Raw genomic sequence first — 22,901 nt, 5'->3', positions numbered from 1 at the left:
ATTAGAAAAAATTAAATTATTACTTACCAGAAAATGACTATAGAGGAAGTTTAAAAATGTTTTCAGCAAGGCAGCCTTAGTGAAATGTGGGCACTGTGCACCAGGCTACATATGAAGGAAAATTTACAACTGCACTATTCATTGTCACCCCAAACAAGGAATAGACCACATGTCCATCAAACAGGAGAACAGATACACTGTGGTGATGTACCATAAGATGGAATATTATAAAGAAATTTAAAATAAATTCATAACTATTTGCAATAGCCTGTAGAATTGTATCTGATCAGATATAGAATACCTTTCAATCTCTTTGACTATGTGTGGAATTATTTTATCCTTTATACAGCTAAAAAATAGGGGCTAGAGAGATGGTTCAGTGGTTAATAGCACTGATTGCTCTTCTAGAGGACCCAGATTCAATTCTTAGCACTCACATGGTGGCTCACAACTATCTGTAACTCCAGTTCCAGGGGACCTGACACCCTCACACAGGCATACATGCAAGTAAAACACCAATGCACATAAAATTAAATTTTTAAAAGCAGGCAAAACCACATTGTATTGTTTAATTGATGCATAAGGGTTAAAATCACAAGCCAGGAAGTGGGTATTGTGAGAGTCAGGAGTGATTTGAGGGGAGGATTACATCCGGGTGATTAACAGGCAAGATGGGTAGGCACTTCTAGGGACCTAATGATGTTGTTTCCTGAACCTTGTAGTGATTACAGAGGTTTTATTTTCTATTTATTTGTTAATTTAACATTTATACTTTATTAACCTTTTCTTTTTTTTCTGAGACAGGGTTTCTCTGTATTGTTTTGGAACCTGTCCTGGAACTCGCTCTGTAGACCAGGCTGGCCTCGAACTCACAGAGATCTGCCTGCCTCTGCCTCCTGAGTGCTGGGATTAAAGGCATGCACCACCAATGCCCAACTTTATTAACCTTTTCTAACATACTACATTTCACCAGAGAATAATTTTTAGAACTGAGGAGATGCCTGCTGTGCATGCATAAGGACTTGCATTTGAACCCCAGTATCCAGGTAAAGGCTGGACACAGGGGTATATTTGTTATCCAAGCTGGGGAGGCAGAGACTGGAGGATTCCTGGGACTTGTAGGCAAGCTCATCTATCTGAATCAGTGAATCCCAGGTACAGTGACATATCCTGTTTCTAAATATAGGGTAAACAGGCAGCTGGGATCAATTTGGCAAGATATCCTAAGGGTGCAATACTGGCACTCATATCTTGGTAGTAACCAATGGCTCTCTAGTTGGACTTAAGGCCCATTGAACAGGAGAGAAATCATGCTTAGAATTGGAAACCTAGGCAATTGCCCAGGGCTAGCGAGGTCATGTGTCTTAGAGAAGAATCTTCTACTACCACTTTACTAAGCAGAATAATTACAACTACATTCTAAATCATTATCTCTCTACCCACAGATATGTGTGACTCTCATTACTCATCAAATAAACTTTTCTCTGCAACAAAAGGAGAACATTACAGAAAACTATAACTAATCTAAATGCAAAGAACAAGCGATTATGGGGTGCCCATCTCCAACTGATATATTTACAACCCAGCTCTTGTGCCTAAGGCTCAGGTAACATCATAGAAGAGGACAGAAGACAGTGCAAGAGGACCAGGAAATCTGCTGTGAGAATGTGTCTTCTAGAAATGACAGAGAAACTTCACCCATACCTCAACAATATGAGAGTGTCTAAACAAGACCCGAAGAGCCGGGCGTTGGTGGCGCACGCCTTTAATCCCAGCACTCGGGAGGCAGAGGCAGGCAGATCTCTGTGAGTTCGAGACCAGCCTGGTCTACAAGAGCTAGTTCCAGGACAGTCTCCAAAGCCACAAAAAACCAAAAAAAACCCCAAAACAACAACAACAACAACAACAAAAACCAAGACCCAAAGAAGCACAACATCAATAGACAGAGTCACATAGAAGGAAATCTCACTGGGTCCCACCAGTGAATGATGGACTGTGGGTAATAAGTAAGTTGAATTAAACTCTCTCCTCCCCAAGTTGACTTTGGTCATGGTGATTGTCACAGAAACAGGAGGAAACTAGAACAGCACCCTTTCTACAAGCCTCACTTGTGTGACTCCTCCACCCCTCCTCCCCTGTCAGTCATGAAATCTCTGCTCTCTTTAAATTTCTCCAGGGGCTTTCATTTCTATCTTTCTCGTGGAGGTGATTTCCATTCTAACTGACTAGCTTATTAAGGCTCAAGGTCAGAGATGACTCCAAACTCATCTTTGTATGTTAGTCTCTCAAGTATCAGAGAGCCTCTAAGTGGCTGAATAAATGTGTATTGAATTGGCGAGTAAAGCATGGGGAAATACAGTGCTAGTTTTCACCATAGAAACTGTCTAATGTGCACTCACGTCACCAAGAAGTGATGACAAAAGTTGAAGGAACATTGCCCAGCTGCCACAAGAAAAATAATATAGTATGCCCTGAGAGAAAAAGATTAATCATATCTCAAACTATACTTTAAAATGTTTATTTGGCTGGGTGGTGATGGGGCACACCTTTAATCCCAGCACTGGGAGGGAGAGGCAGGTGGATCTCTGAGTTGGAGGTTAGCCTGATCTACAGAGTGAGTTCCAGGACAGCCTGGGATACACAGAGAAACCCTGTTTTGAAAAACAAAACAAAAAATGTTTATTTGTAGAGTTGAGTCAAATGATTAGATTGCTGTGCAGATGTTTGTAAGAAATTCCAGGAAAGCAGAAGCAGTAGTGGTTTTGAGGCCAAGAAGTGACTGAAGGGCATATGAACCACTTCATGACAATGTAGGGGACAGGATTCAAGAAAGCCAGGGTGGGAGCTCAAGGAAGGAACTGAAACAGAGACTGTGGAGAAAGTCCCCTTATTGGCTTTGTCCCAAGCTCATGTTCAGTTACTTCTTACCTAGCCCATGTCCACCTGCCTAGGGATAGTATTGCCCACAGTGGACTGGGCTTCTTACATCAATTAGCAATCAAGAAAATATCTCCGTGGATATGCCTACAGGGCAATCTGATGGAGACATTTTTCCAAGTGGGATTCCCTCATCCTAGGTATATCCAGGTTTGTGTCAAGGTGACAAAAACTAATTAGCACAGATGGTGTCAAGATTGGACTTTGGAGGATTGGGAAGACTGCAGGCCAAGTGGAGACAGAGCCTTTTAGGTGAATGTGACTGTACGACAAGATGACAGGAGTAAAACTGAAAAGATCTCTTCAGAAACAGGAAGTGGTCAGCTCTGGGGAAAGAGGTACAAGAAGACTGATGGGTGGGCACGAGACTGGCCAGGAGCATGAAGAACTTGATGGTCATGGTTAACAGTTTGAAGTTAACTAGGCGACAGGGAATCCCTTGAGACTGTCAGTTATATAGAGAATGGTGGAAGTTGGAAACAGCCATCAGGTAACTTCTAGCTCGGGGCAGAGATGTTGGAAGTGCAGGGGTGGGTGAACGAGACTGGGACTAAGGAGCTATTGTGGAGATGGTATCTGTAGAGGTCAGGGCTCTGATGCTTCAGTGTAGTAGGGATGAACATGGGGACAGGATGGGGGAAATCAGATACCCATGTTTGATAACATTGGCTGGGAGAATGACTCTCAACAGAAAACAAAAGGTTATCAGTGAGAACTACTACTGTGCATTCAAGGGTGGCTGAGGAGATATCACGTTTAATTTTAGAGGCAGGCAACTTGAACGCTCTGGGATAAACAGGAAGGATACCCCAAAAATATTTGGGGAAATATTTAAATATGTGTATTTTACTTTTAAAGACTCTTGTAGACTTCAAAAACTTTTGTAATTTAACCCTTTCAAAATTCTGTTTTTCCTGTTTTTAGTAATGTCAAAATTCACAGTGATTCAGCCAGACTTGAACCTGCAAGTGCCTAGTTGATCTACGGCTATGCCCGCTGTTTCTCACTGCCCTGGCAAGTCCCTGAGCCTGAGCTGTAGATGTAGACTAGGTCCACTTCCAATAAGGTTTTAGAAGTTGTAGGGAGTCTGAAGAAGACGGTCAGTGAGAATCTTTGTTTAGAAAGTGGATGGGAATGAAACATACAGAAGGGGAATGGGAAGACAGGAAGATGGGAAGGCAGCCATCACACAGTGGCTTGGAAACCAAAGGAGGTAGAACATTCCAAGAGGCAAGGGCTTGGTCAGCACTACTGAGGGCTGCTAGAGGGCAGGGACTGGGAGAGGCCTTTGGGTCATATGCTTGCGTGCAGCTCGTTGTAAGAAACTCCAGGAAAGCAGAAGCAGTGGTGGTTTTGAGGCTAAGCAGTGACTGCAGGACATATGAACTACTTCATGACATTGTAGGGGATAGGATGAGGATGGCAGTTAAAAAGGGTAACTGAGTGACAAGTAGTGAGCAGCGAGGTGGATAAAGGTACCTTTGCAGGGGCATCAGCGAAGGGGATGAGACAGATGGAGATGGAGAGGGTAAGAGGACAAAGAGGCTAGACCACAAAAATGAAAGTCACTGTGCAAAAAATTTAGTCATCTGTCTCCTAAAAGAGAAAGCAATGGCTGGTCCCCTGCAGTATCAACCTCTCTAGGAGGAAGAGAGAGGCCCTGACACAGCATATAGAGACATGGCAGTTAGGCACTTCAGTGTGAAATCCCTGTGACTGGCCTCTGGAAATCATCTATTTCCATCTCAAATATATTGGCTGGGGATGTGGTTCAATGGTAGAGTGCTTGCTTAGTATACATTGGGCCATGAATTTAACCCCAGATCTGCAAAAAATAAGTGGATGAATAAATAACCCGTGAAACCTCAATACTTTTTCTTTTCCTTCTGAAAATGTCTGTGTCTTAGTCTGTTCATAGCAGTAACAAAAATCTAAATGGAGTGGAGCCTTAGAAACAGCCCCAGAAACTAGGCATTCCCAGATTATGACGCTAGGGATTTGATGTCAGTGGAAGCCTGATTCTTGTAGATGTACTTTCTTGCTGTGTCCTCATACATGGAAGGGATTAGCTGGGTCTCTCCAATCTCTTGTAAGGCCACTAACCCATTCAGCCAATCACCTTTCAAAGGCCCTATCTCCTAATACCACCACCCTGGGGTTAAAGTACCAACAGGTAAATCCTGAGACGATGCAAACATTCAGGTCACAACACAGGCATATCCAGGGCTGCATAGTGAGACCCTATCTCAAAAACAAACAAAAGGATTTAAAGTAGTTCCATCACATGCAAAACCTACCTTAGGATCAGCCCACACACCAAACAACTACTCTTTCCTTACACATTAAATGCTGTGGTGTGTGGTGGTGGTGGTGGTGGGGGCTGGGACATCATCCATCCAGAATGAAATGGAAAGCTTTTCTGTTCTTCAATGAACACAATCTCAGTAACACAAAAGTGGTCCCTCTCCCTAGGCCTCTTGTGTTAATAATGCCCCCCTTAATTGTTTGGCAGCTGGTCAGGGTCAGAGGTGATAGATGAAGTAGACAAGTTTGACTGTTAAGTTCATTGTATTCGCTTCCAAGAGTCACGTTCTAATTTATGACTTGGTCTTTCCATGTAATACAAAATAAATAAATAAATAAATTAAAAGGGCCTGGTAAGATGTCTCATTGGATGAAGGTACTTATGAAGCAAACCTGACAATCTGTGTTCAATTGCCAGAACCCACGAAAAGAGAGAAGAGAGCTGAGTTCACAGAGCTGTCCCCTGACTCCACATGTATGTGTCCACATACAACACACAAATAATAATTCATTTTAAAAATAATAAATTGAGGTGTTGAATGTGGCTCAGTGGTAGAGTCCATGGTGAATGGGTGCTGGGTACTGGAGTCTTAGTTTCCACTCTGTAAAAACAACACAACAAAGTTGGGACAAAGACTAGGTTTGCCAAACAACCTGATGGATGACTTTATCGTCATTAATGTTCTGCACTTCCTCTCTGTAATTATAATGAGACATAGCAGGCTTTCCAGTTACTTCCTGATTTACACATCTCTTGTAAAAACTGAGATTCCATGCAAAATTAGAACTTAATATGAGTCAAAGTCTAGAAGGAACAAATGCAGAACCTGGTCAGGCAACCGTGGTAGTAGGGAAAAGCACCCAGCTTCTCCTTTTAAAATTTGTGCTGTTATGGTCCTTCCTCCAGACCTTTCAGCTGGCTTATGAAAGACAAACGGACAACTAAAAACTAAAATCAAATAATGGAAACCAGAGCAAGGATGTGCAACTTTGCTACATCACTGTCCAATGTAAACCCATTTTACCCCCTCACAGGGCAAATGCACAGCCATCAGACACGAAGCGTGCAAACGCCATCAGATGACAGAACAGGGTCAGAGACGCAGCAGTCTATGTGGGACCCCACCAAGGCACCTGTCTGCCAATGCCTGCTCTGCCAGGTTGCTGGCAGGTGTCAGTCAGCCACAAGGCAAATGGCCCTAGAACACCCCTCTGCAGGCTTCCTGTCTCCTCATCAGGCCCCAGGTCTGATCTTCACCCATTTGCTCTTTGAGATGTGAGCCTGGTTCAACCCCACCAGCACTTCCTGGCCAACCCATAATGCTGAATGTTGTACTCCCTTCATTGTTTTTTTAAAGCTATAGTCTTGGCCACACTGACTACAGTCTAGCCCAGTTCCTCCCTCATCCCAACTGTCCAGGTCTCTGTATAAACTCCACTCAGTCTCTGGGAAGCAAAAGCTCTAAACAGATAAGATTAAATGGTTCTTAAACCAGGGTGAAAAAAAGACCTGACATCTTCATTTTCATCCATCTCCAATGAAAATGTCCTATGTCCTTCAGTGATGTATATAGACAAGAAATCACAGATATTTGCACATTATATGACATTTTTGTAGTCATATTAAAATATTCTCCTCACACCCACCACTTCTCTGAAGTTGGTGGTTAATAAATATTCCTGCAGATCTTGTATAACACATAAGAAAGGAAATAAATACATTATGATTTATTTTTAAAAATGTTGTTTAGGTAGGGCTTACTCTATAATTCAGGTTAACCTCCTAGGCTCTCAAGTGCTGTTATTACAGATGCTACCACACTGGCTATTGAAAATATTTTGATAACTCTATTTCAATATGGCCACTTTTTTCCATTCTATAATACGCATTTGTAGGTTATTCTGTGATGGTCTTTGTATAAGGCACACAGTATCCCTGGTACACGCCCTACCTGGTAAGGGAATATTTTATTCCCAGCTCAGTTCACCTGCGTTTTACCTTTACCTCCAAATTTTTCCTTGCTCTACCCTGTTAAAATGTGTATAAAGGCCCCATATGGCCTTTAGAAAGCCAATTAATCTTCTCTCTCTCTCTCTCTCTCTCTCTCTCTCTCTCTCTCTCTCTCTCTCTCAGCCCAAAACTTTCTTTTTAGCTTGGCCTAAACTTCAGTGTGCTCTCCTCACCTTTTCTCCTACCCAGTCACACCCACAAGGCATACTCATCTAGTTATACCCTAACATCAGGCAAACCTAGAGGCCTCTTCATGTGGCAGCCAAATCTCTTCCTCTCCCATAGGATGGTCAACCCAGAAGGTGATGCAAAGTCAGGGCCATGCAAAGCTCAAAGGCAGACAAACATAAGAAAATAGATAAATAAAATATTAGCTATCCAGGATACAACAAAGTCTTCCACTGCCCCAGATCACAAGGACATCTAAGGAAGCCTAAAGCTGTCACCAATAAGTAAAAGGTGATCACAAAGTCAGTCATAACTTAGTTGTTCCTGTGAAGACCAAATTGTCCTGTTGCCTCACCCAGTGGCCTCTGGATGACAAGCTCCTGTGATGGCAGAAACATCAAAGTTATAAAACTTACCCAGAGAGAGAAAGAGAGATGCCACACACAGGATGCACGCCATCTGGACCGCCACAGCCTTTCAGGGCAGTGCCACTGAAGTTGCTCAGAAGCTGAGTGACAAAATTCTGTGCTGTCACGGCAAAGGTAAAGAGGAAGCTATGGTGTGGTTTTCAGCCCACTGAGAGACGGAGATGGCTTGCAGAAAGCAAACGTGGTTACATTCAGAGTCACTCAGATTTGAGTGTGAAGTAACTAGTGAGCTTCATGGTGAAGTTAACACACACAGACAAAAAGAAGCTGGGCCTCTTCCTCGATAAATATGAAGGAATTACAGAAAACTGAATGAATAAAAAGCACTGAGAAGTGTTCTGCTTCCCTCTTGAGGGAAGAAACTTGAGAGGGGCCCCTGGAAAACACAAACTTAGGGTCACATGAAGTGTGAAGATGGAAGCTCCAGAGGTAGGCTGGGGTTTGGAGCAGAATCCACCCTTAGTAGCTGTGTGATCCTCAGAAAGCTAACCTTTTCTAACTCTCATCTCTAAAATGGGGCTGTGTATAGCACACACCCAGAAGAGAGCCCAAAAGCTCATTGGTTTAAAGCACTTAGAACAGTATTTGGTCCACAGTAAGTGTTCAATGAATATTAGCTCCAGTCATCACCATCAGAAGACCTCTAAGTGAATTTTTATCTTCCCAGGGTGAGTCTGGAGACCAAGAATAGCAGAAGTTATCAGCCTCAGTCTCTAGGACCCAGCAAAGCACAGTAGATTAGTAGCAAATTAGTCTGTTTCAGGGCACAGTTAACAGGTAGAATCTTCACTGTTCTATCTGCCCACTAGCATCCACCTGTCTACCTACCCAAACATCATCTATTTATCCACCACCTATCCACCTATCCAGATATCCATCATCCATCCATCTATGCACCCACCCATCCACCTGTCAATTATCCATCCATCCATCTGCCATCCACCCACCATGTGTTCACTCATCATCCATTCATCCATCTACCACCCACCCACACATCCATCCATTCATCCAGTCTTCTTTTTTCTTCCCATGTTCTGGTGTTGTGGTAAAACTTGCACATACAAAGATATTTGCTACATTCCCTTTATCTTCAGGAAATGCTGTGCGTGCGTGCGTGAGAGAGAGAGGGGGGGAGGGAGGGAAGGAAGGAAGGGAGAGAGAGAGAGAGAGAGAGAGAGAGAGAGAGAGAGAGATTGGTTTCTCTGTGTAACAAGCCCTGGTTGTCCTGGAACTCCTTGAGTCTAGCCTCAAACTCACAGAAATCAACCTGCCTCTGACTCCTTAATACTAGGATTAAAGGCTTGTACCACCACACCTAACCGTGCAATGCTTTCTTAATCAGATGACTACCAGTGCAGTGTGGGCACAATCAATGGGACATGTAAAGGCAGAGAAGGAAATTAGTGGGCAGGAGGGAAGGTCCAGAGAGATGGGGGCACAGTCGGGAAATACTCTAGCATAGCAGAGAGGTGTTGACTGTCCGTCCCTTCCTGTTGATGATATTTGGGGCTGGTGTGGAGAGAGTGAGTCTATAGTTTGGCTGGGACAGCTCTTAGTGGGTTGTGAGCCAGCCAGACACTAATCTTGAAGAGCAGGGTAACTATTGGGAGGGTTTTTAGCATGATTACAGCATGGTTTTTCTCTGAAAACAACATTTCATATTATTGTTAACTGGTTGGAAGGTGAGAGAGGTAGACAGGGCTATAAAACAAAAGGTCAGTCATAGATTTTTGTAGTTGTTTGCTTCACCAATGATGAGTTCCCAAATTGGGGCATTTAAAATAAAGACAGGATGGAGAGATGAAATATCAGATATTTACTGAGTCCCTCTACATGACAAGATACCAAATGCTGGAGAGCCTTGTGTTAAAATACAGCCTCTCTTCTCTGCTCGAGACAGTGAGGCCTGATGGAGGTGAGCAGGAGAGAACATGACAGATTGTCATACTGGGGAATGTAGGGAGGTCCCTTAGGAGGTGGCTACAGTTGCAGGAGGCGAGGCATGTCTAGTTCAGGAAGAGTGAGTAGTTGAAGGAGGCTTCAGGACAAAGGCATTTTAAGGTTAAGTTCATTCTCTTAGTGGAATGCTCACAGATCAGGGCAGTATCTACATATGTGGGGATGGAGATACTTCATCCATCCATCCATCCATCCATCCATCCATCCATCCATCCACTCTTTATCTATCTATACACCTACTCACAGAATCATCCTGCCCTCTGGTTAAATTCATTAGCTGTGGTTTCTCAAAAATTAGCTCTCTAAAACCAGTCCACCTGCAAGGGCCTTTGTGAAAGATTTTGAATTTCTGTCTTCAAAGTTCTGTGTAAGACCTGGAGGGTAAAGGAAGGGCAAGAAAGCTCCACCCCTCAGGAACCAGGAATCCAGTTCAGTAAACATCTGAAGAGAAACAACAGAAGCCACAGGAGGAAGCACACTTTGGGTGTCCAGTGCAGGGTCAGGCAAGAAAAACCCTAGCAGTGAATGGATAGCGAGGCAGGGTGGTCATCACAATCACTTAGAAAACACATGCTTTGAAACAGTCCCTTGCAGGTCCAGTGTGATTCCAGGAGGTAAGAGGAGATAGGAAGGGAGATCCCAGTAAAAAATAAAATCCCAGAGACAGAGACAGGGGCATGCTGGTGGTGTGTCCAAGAGCACTAACTGTCAGGCTGCCTAGGGCTGAGATTTCAACCTCACCCTCCAAGCAGGTTAATTATAGTATCAGCCCAACTTGAAATGTAGAAATCTGTCACCATCTTGGCTAGAGATGTCATAGGCCACATTTTGGTATTAATATTTTAGGCAAATATACTGTATCAGCAGTTACTACTGTGTAACAAACAACTACAAGACTGGGTGGCTTCAGTGATAAGTATTCTTAATGTTGAGTCTATGGGCTAGCTGAGTGGTTTCATTAGATGACTTTAGGTGATGGGATCAGTAATGGCCTGGGATGACCTTGGGTTGGACAACTCAGTGCTTTGCCATGTGGCATACATATTTTCACATAAAGGGTCTTATAGACCTAGTAGAAACATTCCATCCTAGAGAAAGGCTCCTTAAGACTCAGGAAGTAAACAACTCACAAGTCTCAGGAAGTCCCTAAAACCTACCACATTGATGAGCCCCTCCCCATGCCCAGTATAAGCCACTGGGACACTAAGGACAGGAGACTTTCCAATCTTTTTGAGCTTCCTGTTAAGTTGTGCAGAGAACTCCAGGCGTCTAGCTTTCATAAGCTGCTACCCATTTTGGGGTGGGTGTTCAGTACTCAGCTGCCTTATGCCTATACCTGTAAGCAACCTCTTACACATGAAGTAAGTAACCTCAATAAACTCACTGGTCGCTTTGGTTGGACTTTGGTGGTATTTGGTCTGTCATTGGTTCCCCATCTGGGGTGTGTAGATCAGTGATACATGGATTGTGCCACAGAACATAAGACCAAATCCAAATACAAGCAATATATTAACAGGCTTTGCCTCTTTGTTGAAGGAAGCAGCAAAATGACCCAGCAAAGGGGTGGGGTAGAGTAAAAAAAAACAAAAAACAAAAAACAAAAAACTCAAGCATGAGTGCATCTGTCATGTGTAGTGAAGAGAGAATTATCTTAGAAATAAGCATGAACCATGCTGCCAATAACACGGAGTTTCTGCAGCCCCAAAATGTATCTGACCCAGTAAATGTACTGCAACTTCAGATTCCTGGCTCTTGCCAAAATATTTTTTTCTCTTTCTATTTTAGTTGCCTCCAATTCTGCCAGAATTGAGCATTGACAGGGTGATGTTGCTTCTTTTCTAGAAGGAGGGAGGGAGAGGGAGGGGAGAGAGGGAGGGATACAGGGAGGGAAGGAGGGAGGGACAGAGGGAGAAAGGAGGGAGACACACACACACACACACACACACACACACACACACAGAGAGAGAGAGAGAGAGAGAGAGAGAGAGAGAGAGAGAGAGCTTTCAAGGAAAAGAAAAAAGAAGCAAAAGAGAGAGACAGCTATTCTGCTGCCCTGGAAATCACTGTATGGCCCTGTTGAAAGGCTGTAAGATGTAGTTTCTCCCAGAGCAAGGAAGGGAGAGGACAGTGCAGAACTGGGGAGCTTAGAATACACTGGAAGAAAAGCTGTCCCAGTTCCTGCAAGATAGATAAAAAGTTCTATTTTCCCCTCAGGCTGACACACCTCATATCATATGCATCTAGGGCCCCAAAACGGGGACTTTTGCCAGGTACAAGTCAGCTTCATAGACTACCTAATGTGGCGGTGTGGTGGGCATTGCTGGTTCCACTTTACAGCCAAGCGAATGGAGACTCCAAGTCCTAGGCTGATCTATGGAACCCCACAAGGTTAGAAAGTGTCTGGATTCCAAGGCTGCTGTGCTGGCTCGATTTATGCCAACTTGACACAAAGTCATTTTGGAAGAGGGAACCTCGATTGGGAAAATGTCCTTCTGGATAGGCCTGTGGTGCGTTTTCCTAATTGGTGATTGATGTGGGAAGGCCTAGCCCTTTGTGGATGGGGGCCACTCCTGTACTGAGGAGTCCTGAGGTAGGAAAGCAGCCTGAACAAGCAAGCCATGAGGAAGGAACAATCCAGTAAGCAGCACTTCTTCAGTTCCTGCCTCCAAGTTCCTGCCTGACTTTTCTCAGTAATAGAGTGTGACATGAGAGTTGATACAAGCTCTTTCCTCCCCAAATTGTTTCTGCTCATGGTGGATTCTTTTTTTGGGGGGTGGGAGTTTGATTTCTTTCAAGACAGGGTTTATCTGTGTAGCCTTGGCTGCCCTGGAACTCATTCTGCAGGCCTCAAATTTAAGAGATCCCCCTGCCTCTGCCTCCCGAGTGCTGGGATTAAGTGTGTGTGTGTGTGTGTGTGTGTGTGTGTGTGTGTGTGTGTGTGTGTGTGTTGCTAACCGAAGGCCAAGTTTAGGACAGTGTCTGGAAGAGGGATTTAAAAACAAACAGTCTAAGGGGACAGCCGTAAATTGACTGCCATGCATCCCATGTAGTCCTGTAGTCTTCCCCTAATCTCAGACTTGCTAATGTCAGGCAGCCTGTGGCGAAGCTCCATGGCTACCACCTGTTCAGAAGGGACCACTCCACCAGAAGGGACCACCGTGACTTCAGTAACCCTCCCCTGACTCCAGAAAGAACCCAAAGCTCTGAGTGACTCTGCTGCAACATGGGCCTGTAGCAGAGGATGCTGCCAGGTCTCACTCCCAGGTCCTCTGTTCTGACTGCTCAATGCTCTGGCCCCATCAATACATTTGCTGTAAGGCTGAAGAAGTTTTCAAAGTGTGGACTGAATTCCTGTGGGCAAAGGCAAAGGCCAGGGCTTGGCACAGAAGCAGGATGGACACCGGGGTGGGGAGCTGGAGATATACTTAGCTTCCTGAAGAAGAAAGGAAGGAACCACACCAGGGATTCCTAGGTCAATTCTTGCTAAGTGAACATTCCCCAGGGAAGGGCGACTCCATAAACTTCCTGATTGACAAGTGACTTTGATGAACAGTTTAGAGAAGACACTCAGAGTCCGCCCTAAATAGGAGGAAGGAGTGGGGACAGGAAGCTCCTGTACCCACCCTTAGGGACAAATACCCATCTGTTGCGACTTACAAAGTCTGTAAAGTTCAAGTGTCCATTGTACTACATAGCCAGCTTAAAACTTTTTTAAAAGATTATTTGTGTGTATGTTGGTGGGGTGTACATGTGTTATAGCACACATGGGGAGGCTTGCTGCTTACACTGTGGGTTCTGTGGCCTGGATTCAGGTACTCAGGCCTGGCAGCAAGTACTCTGAACCTGCTAAGCCACCTTGCCCAATCTCCCACCTTATGCCTGCCACACTAAGGATACAGAGCCCAGACCAGCCTCACTATGTAAAACAGGCTGACCTTGAACTAACTCTTGGCGATGCTTCTGCCTCAGCCTCCCAACTTGTCTAGAATCTACTGTCTTGCGGTATGCAAACCACTAATGTGGAAGAAGTTAAAAAAATTTTGTCGTGCCATGGGGAGCACTGAGCCTTTCCATGTTTTTACAACCCCTCCCCCCCCAATTCTTCTGCGGTCATTTTGTTGCTTTGATTTCTGACTGTTTTAGATGTTCTCTGTGAGGAATCCAATACAACAGTTCTTGTATCTGGCTTATTTCACATGGTGTAATATCATTAAGGTTCAATCATGTTGTAGCATGCTCAAGGATATCTATCTATCTATCTATCTATCTATCTATCTATCTATCTATCATCTATCTGTCTATCCATCATCTATCTACCTACCTACCTACCTTTGTACGTTGGGGTGTGTGTGTGTTGGGGGAAGGAAGTCTCATGCACCGGTGAGAATAAACATGCATGTGAAAACAATTCAGGTCTTCCTTGATTCCCTCCCACTTATTTTTTGAGGCACTTACAGTGGAGCTGGCTGATTCAGCTGGGTTGGCTGCCAGAAAGTCCTTGGGAGCCTCTTGTCACTCACTGCCTTCCCAATGCTGGGATTACAGCTTCTACATGGTGTTCGGGATCAGAACCTCATGCTTGCATGGTACTTTACCAACTAAGCCATATATATACCCAGCCCCAGGGTTTCCTTTTTAAAGGCTAAACAATATTCCATTTTGTTTACTCATTCTCTGCTGATGGAAATTTAAGTTGCTTCTACCTCTTGGCTATTGTGAATATAATGAACATATGTGTCTCTTGGAGACACTACTTTAAGAACATGTTTCTTTTAGGACATATTCCCAGAAGTGGGATTGCTAAATCATCTGGCAGGTCTATTTTTAATCTTTTGAAGAATCTCCATACTATTTTGCATAATGGCTGTACTTACATCTACACAACACAGCTTATTCCAACTTTTCTGCTTCTTTTTAAGATTTTTTTCACTTACATGGTGTGTGCGTGTGTGTGTTTGTGTATGTGTGAATATGGATGGTAGAAACTGAGTCCTCTGCAAGGACACCAAAGTGCCCTTAAATAGTGGGCCATCTCCTTAGCCTCTTCCTTGCATTCTTGCACAAGAATAGCACCAGGCACTTCCTTTTTGAGAGTGGCCATGCTAACACATCAAGGTGACATCTCCTGGTGTCTTATGGGCAGTGATGCAGGCATCTTCTCATTTGTATGCATTCTTTTTTTTTTAAGATTTTATTTATTATGTATACAACATTCTGCTTCCATGTATATCTGCACATCAGAAGAGGGCACCAGATCTCATAACGGATGGTTGCGAGCCACCATGTGGTTGCTGGGAATTGAACTCAGGATCTCTGGAAGAGCAGTCAGTGCTCTTAACCTCTGAGCCATCTCTCCAGCTCCTCATTTGTATGTATTCTTTACAGAGTTTTCTATGCAAGTCCTTTCCCAATTTTTACTTTTGATAATCAAATTTCTTTTTTCTTTCCCTTTGTGGCTTTTTGAGATAGTTCCTCTGTGTAACAATCCTGGCGGTTTGTTACTCACTCTGTAGACAAGGCTGGCCTCAAACTCACAGAGATCTGTCTGCCTCTACTGTCCAAGTGCTGGGATTAAAGACATGTACCACGACCACCCAGTAAATAATCAAATTTCTTACATAGTCTGAATATTAACCCTGTATCACATATATGATGTGTAAATATTTCTCCTTTGACACAAGAACATTTTAAAATTTGATATGGTTCCATTTGTCCATTTTTGATCTTGCTACTTACGTTTTGGTGTCAGACGCAAGACATTATTATCAAATCCCAAGTTCTGAACATTTCCCCACATTTTCTCCTGCGATTTTTATAGCTTTTATCATGGACATCCAGTCTTATCAACACGCTTTGATAACACACTGACCTTGACATTCCACTGCTTCCCCAACCATCAAAGGACTCTAGATAACCATAGTAACTAGTGCTGGTGGCCAGAGGTATTTAAGAATGCATAGAATAGGGAAGACTCCGGTGAGCAATGGAGCAGGACCTCAGGGGACCTTGCACTCCATACAGGGAGTGTGTGTTCATCCTGCTGTTTTCCTTTCAGACTTTCAACGAAGCTTTGGCTGTCCTGGAACTCGCTTTGTAGACCAGGCTGACCTTGAACTCACAGAGGTCCACCTGCCTCTGCCTCCCAGGTGCTGGGCTTAAAGGTGTGCACCACCACTACCTGGTGACTTTCAATGCTTTAACATTTGAAGTTTTGCTGATTTTTCTTAGGGTTGGCCAGAGACAGTGAAGAATACAGTGCTGAGAGCACATCACCCAGTTCAGGATCACCCCACTTCCTCTATTGTGCATTCAGGACATTCCTGCCTGATACCAAGGTTGGGTCTAGACAGGTAGGGATGGTCTCTGCCCCAAACAGGCTGACATGATTGTACCTAGCCACTCTGAAGCCTGCCCCATCTGTGTACTAACACATGATGGGATAGCACCCATTTTACAAACTTTCACCTCTCGGATGTGTCATCCCACAGGGCCTCCAAGCATGGTGGAAGCATGTGTCCTCAGTGCCATCTATGTGCACGACCATCTTCTCAATGGCAGCCACTGCTGGTGTGGTGGTCCTGTCATACCCAAATCACCACACAGCTATTACTCCAGCATCCCATGAGCACTGGCCGGCGCTTACAGGAAGCAGAGTGACTGCCATTCAAGAACCTGTGTTTGGAGCATCTCAGAGGATTCCTCTTAGATGAGAGGCCCGAAGATGAGACCACATTGATGTGGGGACTGTCCCAGTGCAGGGCATATCCTAAGAGTCCTGGCCATAGCCACAAATGCCCAATCCTCATGGTTCTAGCAGACTATCAGAACATCTGTGAGGCAGCCTCTTAAAGCCGGTGGGTAGGACTGCATCCCTGGAGACTGGAGAAGTACAAGTTAGATTTCTGCAGCAATCAGTATGAGGAAAGACCTAGGAGCAAGCCTGTGGCAGGTGGCCAGCCTCAACAGTGACATACTTCCTCCAACAAAGCCATACCTCCTAACAGTGTCACTTCCTTTAGGGGTCATTTTTGTTCATACCACTATAGCCCCGGAGCAGAACTGTGGCAGGTGGTCAGCCTCATCAGTGCTTGAGCACATGGCAGGTGTGTGAACAAGTTTGTTTTGCTTTTGACATTTGGAAGGAACTGTTTCAGTAACAGTAAAGGGTTGCCCAAGCCAGGTTCTGCCTGCATCAGTGTATGGACCGGAGGGAATGGAATGACAGGCCATTTTGACAGCAGATTATTTAACTGCAGGATGTGAGTGACTATGACACACACCCCCATCTGAGTAAGTCACATGAGGCAGTTACTAAGTAGGACACAGAAATACAGGGTGCAAAGCAAGGGCAAGAGGAGTGCCAGTCCGGGAGGTGGGCTGTGGGTGCCTGTTGAGCTGGAACAATGCAGGAGGGGCTACTGGCATCTGCTCCTGTCCAGATCTGCTGGGGAACGGTGTGGTTTTAATGTTGCCTTCCAGAGTTGGGACTCCAATGTGAGTCAGAAAAAAACAACCTGTTCCAGTCTCAAGCTGGTCAGAGTGTGAGTGTGTGTTTCTTCATCTGCAGAGAGGGATGGTTTCCAACTTCTCTTTCCTGAAAGAGACCTCTAAAAGTCATGGGAATTCAGCAGGGGACAAAGAGGGCCCCAAGCAACAAGATCCCAGCTCTACACCTTTCTGCTCACTAGGAGCCTTATTATGGATGTGATTTGGTTGTCATCTTGCCATCTGCAACTAAAACCCCAGCAGTTGGGCACACCTGGGAGGGACTGTTTTCATAATGAAATCCTTTGAATTGGGAAGATCCATCTTTAATATGGGCCACATCTTCTGGTGGCAGCCTGTATAAGGGACATGAAAGAAGGAAGCTTGCTCTTGCTGCCAAGTCCATTCCTTCACTGGCATTAGAGCCTATTTCTTTGAGATTCCTTCATATACTGAAGACCAGCTGAGACATCCAGCTTCAAGATGAACAACTTCAGGATTCCTGGACCTTCTGTTTGTAGACAGCCATTTGTTGGATTAGCTGGACCACAACCTAAGCCATTCTAGTAAATCTGCTTTATAGATGTATGTGTATATTCATCTTATGTTCCTACAGAGAACCCTAACTGGGATTCTAAGAAATGCAGCTCTTTCATTGTAGGTCAAAATCTACAGTGCTGTCTCTGTGTGTCCATCTTATATGTACATGTGGAAGCCAGAACAACCTCTACTGCTGTCCACAATTATTATTGTTTTGGGGCAGGGTCTCTCACGGGACAGGAAACCACCTGTCCCTGCTACTTCCTTAGTACTGTAAGTGTGTGCTACCATGCCTAGCTTTATATAAATATATTTATTTTATGTTTGAGTGTTTTGCCTGCATGTGTATGTGTGCATGTGCACCACATGTGTCCTCAATGTCCACAGAAGTCCAAAGAGGGCATCAGATCCTCTAGAACTGGAGTTACAGGTCATCATGAGCCACTATGTGAGTATTAGGAATTGAACTGGGGTCCTCTGCAAGAGCAACTAGTCCTCTTAACCACTGAACCATTTCTCTAGCCTCCCCCAAAACCCCAGGGGTTCAGAGGACTGTGTTCAGGTCCCCACGCTCACAAGGCAAAGACTTTACTGACCAAACCACCTCGATAATCTTACAATGCTTTTACACGATTTGAAGAAATCAGAAGGTACTGACATTGCACCTAGATTTAGCCACAATTCCTCCTACTGGTGAGAGGAGAGCCCACAGAAGCCAATATCAACTTCCTCACACAACTCCAATTTAAATTAAACTTCCTTTAATGAGATAAAAAACAAAAACAAAATGGTGCATTGCATAATATTTGTGGCCACAGTATAAAACAACACAATTAGTTTGTATAACATTGGATACGGACAAAAATACACAAGACCTTCTCTTTTGTCTACGGAAAAGTCTGCAGATCCTCGTGTTATACACTAGAAAAGAAACCCAACCTTGTTCTCTTAGTGACCTGCACACATGTGTGTCACTGAGAATATGGTCACACATCAGAGAACTTACCTAAACCCTAGTTCCCTTCTTCCTTGTTGTCATCGGTGAAACAAAAAAAAAAAAAAAAAAAAAAAGAAAGAAAAAAGAAATTCCCCCGAAAGTAGTGAGTCGTGTAGTATTGCTTATTGTTCCTGCTCCAAGGGCGCAGTCTTTGGCTCATAGATGCCGTAACAAAATCATGGCTGCAGGCGGTCTGCAAAGCAGGAGGCAAAAGCCACCAGAGAAACAGACAGAGGTCTGGGCAGGAGGGAGCCGTGTGGCTGGGAGGGGAAGACACACACATCGGGACATTTCTAAATGAGGATTTAAACCCAGCTGGTGAGTCAGGGTGCCAGCATATCCCATGCATGAAAAATTTGAAAAGTTGTTAAAAAGCCAGAGTTTGCATTTTTCTTATTTTTTAAAAAAGTGAATCGTGTGTGTAAACATCATAAAGTAAACAATTTAAAGTAATTTCTAGGCTTCCATCTGAATGTAGCTTAGGCTCTTTCGGGGGGGGGGGGTGTTGTAATTAGGGAAAAAAAATCCTTCTATAAAGTTTCTCTTTAAGAAGTGCAATTTCATCTGCCAAGGCCTGGCTCAACCTTCCCTTCTGTCACACCAGTACTTGGCGGGGGTGGGTGGGGGGGTGGGGGGGTGGGTGCTCAAGAAGAGCACTTCATGGGGAACCCTATTTGGTACATTAAGAGTGTTTGACCACACTTAAAAACTCACATCCCAGAATGTTGACAGTCCCAAAAGGAACTAGGTCCTGGGGTTTCTGGCCCGTCTCTCAGCCCTAAGCAGCTTGGGGGTTTAGGCATGGCCAGCAGATGAAGGCCAGGGCCTCAACGATTCAGGCTCAAATCTCAATACCAGTTGAGAAAGAGAAAGGTAGACCAAACACTAATCTGTCTCACCATCAAGTGCTTGGTCGGACCCACCAGTGCTTTATGTACACCGGGGGGATGGGGGAGGGGGGTGGCTGGCTCACCCAATGCTAAGTGTCCCTCCTCCTTAAGGAGGGCTGCACTACAATGACCCTGAATCTTCTTCAGTAACTACAGGGTTCAAAGGCTGTTACTAATGAAGTACCTGGTTCTACTCCCTTAATTCCTGTTTGTACAGTCACCTGTACCCCACCTTTGAACTAGCAGTAAGGACGGCCCCCCTCTTCCTCTGGCCTCTCTGGCTTGGGTGGGGTGCAACTCCTATCTCTCTTCTTGCTACTGACTCTAAACTTGGACCCTACCTGGGCTGGACCCACCGGCTCAACATCTCACCACAGGAGCCGGGGCAGTCCCAAGTGGGCAAAACAAGTGGGTGGAGAACACAAAGGAGGGGCCATTTCATCCTGGACCATGATGACAAGAGCTGCATGTGAATGGCATCTATTTGTATTACTTTATTGCTCAAAACAAAGGAATCTCCCCCAACACACTTTGGAAGACAATAGTGTTAAATCTTTCAGAGCCAAAGGGATAAGCGAGGGTACCAGTTGGCGTGAGCCTTGGTACCCAGGGGAGGCTTGTGGAAGGTCTGTGCTGAGGTGAGAGACTTTGGGTGGGTTGAGGTCCTGATGGAGCAGGCACTGGGAACCTGGAAGGTGTGTCTGTCCACTGTCCTAATTCCTGCTGTGCCCAGTCAGGCAGAGCCAGCTGCTCTCAACCCTATTTTACAGGCCATTCACATGACAGTAAATTGCTAGGTTCCCTTCATATTCCTAATAGGAAGGCGAACGTCCATAAAATACACCCCTCTTCACTACCCCCTGTAGGGATCTTAAAAAGACTTCAAGGACTGAAAAGGTCATGGAACACACACACTTGCTCTAGGCAATTTCTGATTCCTTGAAGTCAGTATTGCAGGCAGCAATCTGCTTTTGTGTGAAGGAGCTCAAGAGACAAGCGAAGGATGTGGCACACCACGGCTCCCATGCAGGTCCTGTGGCAACCAGCAACAGTGCCTCTCATGAAGTGACAGGGCACCTGGCTCAGCGGCACATTCAGACGCCCTCTATTGCTGCTCTCCCTGGGGTCCCTGGAGCACAGTGGCCTCAGAACTACCGGGGAGAGACAGCATCCATTTCTTTCCTTGCCCCCAGTGTCCTCTTGCTCACAGACCTGCCCTGGACAGAGGTGGCGGTGGATTTTTCTTCATACTCATTCTTAAGGCTAAGGTGTCGAGATAAGGTGCTTGGTGGAAAGCCAAATTCTAGACTCCAGGGCTGCCATTTCCTCACTCTCACAGAAACAAACCCGGAAACGGAAGAGGGTAGAGAAGAAGGGAAAACACAAAGGGCATATGGATCAAGAAGTCATAGACTCTGAGTTTAGGTTCTAACATAGTTTAAACTCCTGAAAATGGGGGATGGGCAGGGTAGTGAATGCCACAGCTTGCCTTGGCGCAGGTCTTAATCAGCTCTGGGCCAGCAGGGAGGGCCGCAGGTAGCAACTCTCCAGATGCCAGCCCCTTGTGGATGCTGGTTCTCAGGAGGGCAGGTACCCTCTCACCCACGAGGACCAACTCTGAACACCTTCACCCTTCCTCACCACAATCCCTCACATCAAAAGTGATCAACACACACAAATCAGAGGGTCGATAAGCCGCTAGGAGAAAACTAATTAGACCAGGGTTAACCATTAAAAAGCTGCAGCTGGGGAAACACACACTCGATTGTTACATATCAGAAAGTGCCGTGGGAAGAAGAGCCGTGTGCTGGTAAACATGTCCGCGCTCAGAACTTGACATGCAGAAAAGAGAGAGCGCCGAGTCCCACCTGAGATTAGAGAGGACTGGTTTTAGTGTAACACACTTTGTTTTAAAATATCACTGGTCCTCTTCTCACCCCCACCATTCCTACAATGTTCCTCTGTCCCTCCATCTCCTCTGCTTAATCCATCTCCATGGACATGAGCCTGCGGCGCTCCCGGCGTGTCTCCCGAACCTCCTTCTTACAGCACCAGTGGGAACTGCAGTACCCGATGAGGCAGGACAGGAGTCCGATGACTGTAGACAGGCCCACGCCAATCAGTAGTGGGTACTTGAAGGCATTCAGCACTGGAGCAGGAGAGAGAAAGTGGAAGGGTTAGTGCTGAGAGGGAAGGAGGGTGCTGGGAAGCACTCGCTCCCACCCTCCCTTTCCTTCCATCCCCTGTCTGTGCCCCGCACCCCCACCATCCGGTCTCTACAGATTTGCAGAGCTCATACATCCCATATTCTGCACCTGGCATGGGATTCAGAAAGGAGTGGTCCAGCTCTATTGAAGAAATGAGCAAATGTCCCCCAGTCATTTCTTCAGAGCTGGGCACATGGGGGTGGGTACACAGTAAAGAGATTTTACTTGATGCCTTTGAATGTCAACTTCTTTTTAGGGTTTTGGCAGGAGATTGATTTTTAAAAGTCAGTATAAGGGCACCGCACATTGAGCAGCAGATGCATCCTTAAAAAAAAAAAAACTGAATAAATCAATTCTATGCATCAAATAACTGAAGTATACTGAAGATGCTATTTTAAGTAACACTATAGTAAATTATCGAGCAAAGTGAATAATCACTCCCCTCCTTGTTTGGTAAATCTGGGTTTTCATATGGAGCTGCTTCAAGCAGAGTTTAAGATGCAAACGAGGCAGAGATGACAGAAGTTTAGATCCCACCCCGGGAGCTCCATCTTCCCTCCCACTAAGCACCAGCATTTTGTATAGATGCTGCCTCCACCCAGGTCCTTAACGTTTGGAATGATCTAATTTTCATAACAGCCCCATGGGAGACTACTGTCACATTTTTCAGGACATGGACCAGAAAGTATTGTGGAGTTCTGTCCTCCAAACAGGGCATGGCTGTTGTCATCTTCAAGTCAGGCTGGGTATGCTTATCTGCATGAGGCCTTCTATTCCAATATACAAGTGGTTGGTAATTATTGGTGTGTATGTGTGGGGGGTGTGGGCGGGGGTTTCCTCTTTAGTGGTATGGCTGCCTGAATGCTGCCCATACTCTGGTGACACCAATAAACTCATTGGGTCACCAAACTGGACTTGGGTGAAATCCTTTCTTTGGCTAGTCATTGTTTTCACCTGCAGTGACAATAAGTAGAC

At 45.0% G+C, this 22,901-nt stretch overlaps 1 protein-coding gene across 1 annotated transcript in view; it reads right to left on the bottom strand.

The window, feature by feature from the left end:
• Window positions 1–18,571: 18,571 nt before the first annotated feature.
• The window catches only part of Ptgfrn (prostaglandin F2 receptor inhibitor), a 73,731-nt gene continuing 69,401 nt past the window's right edge, over window positions 18,572–22,901 (bottom strand). The window contains exon 10 of the mRNA XM_027393526.1: window positions 18,572–21,868. Coding sequence (XP_027249327.1) covers window positions 21,702–21,868 — 167 coding nt within the window. The 3' untranslated portion in view covers window positions 18,572–21,701. The remainder of the gene's footprint in view (window positions 21,869–22,901) is intronic.

The sequence above is a fragment of the Cricetulus griseus genome (assembly GCF_003668045.3).
Source record: "Cricetulus griseus strain 17A/GY chromosome 1 unlocalized genomic scaffold, alternate assembly CriGri-PICRH-1.0 chr1_0, whole genome shotgun sequence".
NCBI lineage: Eukaryota > Metazoa > Chordata > Mammalia > Rodentia > Cricetidae > Cricetulus > Cricetulus griseus.
The sequence above is the reverse complement of the archived record's forward strand: the minus strand, read 5'-3'. Positions and strand labels throughout refer to the sequence as shown.